The 6,000-nt window shown below is 33.2% G+C and overlaps 1 protein-coding gene across 1 annotated transcript in view; it reads right to left on the minus strand.

The window, feature by feature from the left end:
- The window catches only part of SPEN (spen family transcriptional repressor), a 49,740-nt gene extending 47,035 nt beyond the window's left edge, over positions 1-2,705 (minus strand). Inside the window, exon 1 of the mRNA XM_023532649.1 lies at positions 2,385-2,705. Within this exon, the coding sequence (XP_023388417.1) occupies positions 2,385-2,584 (200 nt within the window). The 5' untranslated portion in view covers positions 2,585-2,705. The remainder of the gene's footprint in view (positions 1-2,384) is intronic.
- Positions 2,706-6,000: the final 3,295 nt, after the last annotated feature.

Below are 6,000 nucleotides of genomic sequence, written 5' to 3' on the forward strand. Positions count from 1 at the left end.
TTTTTTATCTCCTGTGCTATCAAAGTTCCACATAATTTTTTAAACGCCTATTCCATTATTCAATTTGTTAATGTATTCACTTAATGGTTACAGGAAATATGTTATCTTAGGTTTTAGCTAAACTAAAGTTGTCGATAATAAAATTAGGCAACTTTGGGAACTGTAAGATTCTCTAAGGTTGCTATTCGCTATATGGTTTAACTTAAAATAATTTTTCCACAGGATGTGAATATCTGTCAACCTAAGAGTACAAAAACTGTTGCATGTACAATTACAAACATGCTATGTTTTAGTATTTAAAACTAAGTCTAACCTTATAAAGAAATTTTAAATTCTCTACTTCTGTAAAAAACCAGAACTCACTTCCTGAATTCCTATAAAGACCATTTCACTTGAATTTTAACTTAAGGTTGAGTTTTTTCTCAACCTTATCTTTGGATCTGTCTTCTATCAAAAGAGATTAAGGAATCATGAAAGACATAGAAGAATTAGAATCTCTGCAATGAGGAATACCTGGCAAAAATCTTACAATTAATACTATGTTCGCCATACATGCCTAGATTCCAAATCTCTCTAATAATCTTCATTTTCACCCACCATTTCACTTAGTAGCACACATAACTTCATAGGTTATTTTTGCTTTTTGTAGCCATTTTGAAAAGCAACTGGTATGGCAAAAAATTCAACAATAATATCTTTCCTACTTAAATGTATTAAATGACTTTATCTTTTTTTATTCACTACATTTCTGGAATTTTAATAGATATTTCAATATCTAACAAACAAGAGGGTTTCCTTTGAGACTTAAAATTTCATAAATAATTCAATTAGCACCCTATCAAATGTTAATCAGTGAAGGCTGTTATTAATGATAAAACAGAAGCAATAAGCAATAGTTCTAAGAGAATTACTGCTCCAGCAGGCAGATATTTTATAAATTTGCAAAGTTCTTATCTATTAGGAAGATACAGAAAGGCAGGCACAAGAGCTAGCAGAGCTGAAATCTAATATCTATTCTTTGATTCATCTATTAGTACTAAATACTTCTAGAGTTAGTGGGAAAAAGAGAGTTTGACTTGGGTTAGGAGAGGATCTAATATACACAGGTCAGGACATACCAACCTTTTCCAAGTGTGGAAACACGACCTATAATCCCAATTAAATCTAGGGAGAGAATTGTGAACATAACTTCCCCAATTTTGGCCCCTCTTATGGGGGTAATCCACCTTCTTTAATGGGCAAGGGTGTCAAATGATACTTAGATGAACCACAAGGAAAAAAAAATCTTAGTGACCAGATAAAATAATTCCACTGGAAGCAAGTAGTCCCAGACAAACTGTAACTCTCAAACCCCCAGACTTCTTTCTTGAGATAGTAGACAAATATAAATTGATCCACATTCATAAAAATTTCCAGCCCTAAGTATGAATCAGGCAGCTGACAGAAGAGGAAATATCCTCTACGATTCCACCAAATGAGGGAAGGCACAGTTGCTCGCCAACAGTTCGCCTTTGTAGCCATCCAGCAGTCAATTTTGAATGCTGTATCCACAACTGATCGTTACCATCTGTTCAAAGCTAAAGTATCTTAAATTGGACAGCAACTTGCTTAAGAAAAGAGAGAGTAATCCTCTTCCCCTGGGCTAATGGAATCTTGACTGTATGACATCCCATACATTCCAGCAATTAGAAAAGAATGGCTATATTCCAGGATTTAGGAACGTCCATCATCTCAAATTTTCCCCATTCCATTAAGGAGTATAATTCCAACATGAAAACTGTGTAGATCCAAAATGGAAAAATCAAACATTGCCTTCATTCTTCTTCGGCCAAGAACATATTTCCAGGTTAAAGTATTGTTTGTAGAATCCACGCGGTTGAATCATTATGGTCTGCTAGGTTTTTGTGTGACAATCCAATTCATTTGTACACTTTATGTTGTGAAAATTGAGAAGCAGATATTAACTTCTAAAAGAATCTGTAGGCTCTAATATTCCAGAAATATTCCACATAGTACAACCACAAAATCTGTAGCCAAATAGCTCCATCAGGTATAAGGGATATATCCAAGGAAGGCCTTAACATTATCCAAGAGAAGAAATAATTAATTCTAGAAGACAGGTAACTCCAAAAATGATGCTGCCATACAAAATCTTCCACCACTTTGTATCTCAGGAGTAGGTATCCAACCAGCTGCAGGAAATATCCTCTACGATTCCATAAGATAACAGCCACTGGGATAGAAATCACTTCCGTTTCCAACCCAAAATAGGAAACATTGAGAATGCCCAAAATTTTAAATCCATCTGGGGCCCCTAAATACGAGTTTCTGTTTCTCACCATATCAAATACAAAATACCTGCCTACAGAAACCTTGGAACTTACCCATCAAGTCTCCGCTCATAACGTCCTTCTCGTGCATGAAGTGATGGTGGGGGGCCATAAGCAGGCCCTCCACCACCTCCTCTGAACCCAGAAACCTCTCTACTACGAGATGTTATGGAAACTGTATCATCCAATCCCCGAGCAGCACTCGGAATGGTGCCTGGTTCATTATAATCCGTGCGTAGGTCTCTATCTCCCATTTTGTTGACTGAGTTGTGAGCTTTCTGTGCACTTTTGATGTCCACAAAATCCACAAAGGCAGCCACTCCTCCTTCAGATCCCCTCTTAGGGAGAATTTTGACACTTTCCACGCGGCCATATCTGGAAAAAATAAAGTCAACGTTATTGTTGTACAGCAATAATTTTCCAAAAGTAGTTTTTGAAAATCTGGTTATTTTTAGATAATTTATGTATATATGGGGGAAGGGTTTAAAGTGACACTTAAATGGCTTTTACATTCATATTTTTCTTTCTTGGGGTAAATATTTACAAATGTTTTAACGACATTATTTTATTACTCTCATTTCTTAAATATAATATTTACTAAATTATCTTTTACCTTTCTAGAACACTTAGCTGAAATCAATCTCTCGGAAGTTTTTAGGAATTTTTAAATTTAAAAAAAGATACTGAACCCAAGATTGATCAAGATAACTTAAAAATCTTAAAAGATTGTTTTAATTAAAGTAAAAACTGTAACTAAAAGTAGCTATTTTACAAATTTCATTTTAATTCATTAAGTGAAAATGATCTTATTTTTTAAAAAAATGAATGGTTTCAAATACGTGAAGGCAAAATAAAACCAAATGTTTTTTGTGTCCATTTGCAAGTGACAGTCTAATTCTTTTAATGTAAATTTTTGCTATTTAGCTTTCTTTTCCAGAAAGTTAAAAAACTGTTAACATTTATAATTTAAGTATAATTAAAGTTGTTTTTCATATAGATTAATAAATCTAAGAATATATTTTAATAAACCATATATTCTAATTTTTATTCCACAAATGTTTACTATGCCTATAAAGAAAAATTTTAGGGCACCTTTTATATTTTGAAGTGTATGTGTTAAGTAAGAAATATGATTATTCAGAATCGAAAAATTCATGAAAATTCTACAAATTTCCTTAAGAGTTAATTATATTTTATGTACTTGCAAATTGTCCTTTCTGAAAGGCGGGCACAGCACTTTTAAATATAGCACTCTTATTTGCTGACAATCCAAGATCATAACTGTACACTTCCCCTGAAGAAGCTGACAACATTATCAGAAAGCAGAACTTTTCTTTTTATATCCTCTGGGACAGTTTAAGTAACCTCTCATGGGATAAAACACAATCATAAAAAATCCAGTTTCAAAAGGCAGCTAAACTAGAAGTAACAAAATTATTTGGGGTCAATGACCTGATAAAAGAATCTTTTTAATTTGGAAAAAAAAAATGACAGAAATTGAAATAGTTCTTTCCACACAAACATTAAAAAATACCTTTCAATGTATTTGACAAAGGACTTTTATCTAGAATACAAGAAACCTTACAATTCAACCTTTCTTTTTTTTTAACGGGCAAAACAATTCACCAAAGAAGATATACAGATGTCAGATAAAGCACAGGAAAAGATGCTCAAAAATCATTAGTCGGTTAGAGAAATGCAAATCAAAACCATTTCACACTCACATGGATGGCTAGAATTTAAACGGGGCGGCGGGGGGGAGAAAGAAAAGGACAAGTGTTGGCAGGGATGTGGAGAAATTAGAGACCTTGTACATGGCTGGTGGGTCTGTAAAATGGTATAGCTGCTATAGAAATATTTGGCATATTCTCAAAAAGTTAAGCACAGAATTACCATATAACCCACCAACTCCACTATGTAGGCATATATCCCAAAGAATTGAAAACTGAGGCTCAAACAGACATGTGTAAAACACCGATGTTCACTGCAGCATTATTCATAAATGCCAAAAGATCACCATCAAGCATCCATCAATAGACGAAAGGATAAACAAAGTGTGGTATAAACATACAATGGAATATTAAGATATAACAAGAAATGAAGTTTTGATATACGCTACAACATGGATAAACCTTGAAAACATCATACTAAATTTTAAAAAGCCAGACACAAAAGGACAAACTGTGAATGATTCCACTTATAATAGTTATCTAGAATAGGCAAATTCATAGAGACAGAAGATAGAACAGAGGTTCCAGGGGCTGGGGAAGGGAGACATGGGGAGTTATTGCTTAATGGGTACAGAGTTTCTTTATGGGACGAAAAACATTCTAGAAATAAATAGTGGTGATGGTTATATAACACTGTGGATATACTTAATACCTCTGAGTTATAGATTTAAAAGTGGTTAAAATTTTATAGTATATACATTTTACCACATACATACAAAGCTGAGCACTTAAACCAAGGCTGCATAGGGTTTTCTATTAAAAAAAGAAAGAAAAAAAGGAAAGCAGAGGCCACATCTCCATTAAAAAAAAAAAAAAGTTAGCCCAATAATAATACGGGAAAACATATGTTTAAGTCTAAATCCTGAATAACAAAGAGCTAAATGCAATACTGAAAGAGGGCCGACACTCAATGCATCGATTATGCATGCAGAACAAAGTCAAGCAGGCTCCTTCCTCACAAGGGTGGGCTCACTGTCCTTATCATTTTTATATAAGGAGAATACACTTTGGAAACAAAACACAAATTCGTCTCCAAATTTGACAAAGGAAAATCTGATCAGGTATTACAAATCTACATTGCTCTTCTAAACTGAGAAGACTGGAAACTCCCAAATTAAAAAGCCGCCTAATTCTTCATATCCATGGAAACTAAGCTGGTAAATGTAATGTCCTGATTTTGTCTACTCTTTCCAAAATAGCAAATTTCCTACAGTATTCATGTATTTGAAATGAAAGTTACCTGACTTTTCATAAGAAAAAAAGCAAAAATAATCAAATCATAATTAGATAGTTCCTTTTTTAACAACATCAAGTTAGAGGTTTTCAGAGACTCTGTGGAATATTCTCCAGTGATGTGTACAAAATATCAGTTTCTAAAATTACATGGTCACTGGTTGTGGTAATAAGTTAACTCATTTGTAATTTTTTAAAAGTTAAAAAAGAAAAAAGAACATAAAGCTAAAAAATTGTGCGTGATTGCTAGCTACAAGCCACAGTAATATAAAAACCTTAAAGGTCTATCTTCAAAAACACAATTAAAAAAAAAACTAAATTGGTTTGTTTGGTCAAAAATTACCATCAAAAAATATTAAATTGATCAACGTACACTGTATTCTTCTAAATATTTAAGAGAAAAAATTTAAATTACCCCAAATAATGCCAGGTTTGCTGAAATGTTTGAGCGCTTTTCCGCATTTCATAATTTGTGCAATAAGCACTGACTGTCCTTAGAAGTTCCCTGAAGAATGCAATTTCAATGTGTTAATGGTCTCAGATTTTACGTTTGAGAACAATGTGATATAGTGGAGGAAAAGCATGAGAGTAGAAAAAAATGACTTATTATTAGAGACTCAATTATTCATTATTTTTTAACAGGCATTGTTCTAGACATGTGATGCACATAGGAAAGCAAAACAAAGATCCCTACTCTCATAAACTTT

This window comes from Pteropus vampyrus, unplaced genomic scaffold (genome assembly GCF_000151845.1).
Source record: "Pteropus vampyrus isolate Shadow unplaced genomic scaffold, Pvam_2.0 Scaffold86, whole genome shotgun sequence".
NCBI classification, from domain to species: domain Eukaryota; kingdom Metazoa; phylum Chordata; class Mammalia; order Chiroptera; family Pteropodidae; genus Pteropus; species Pteropus vampyrus.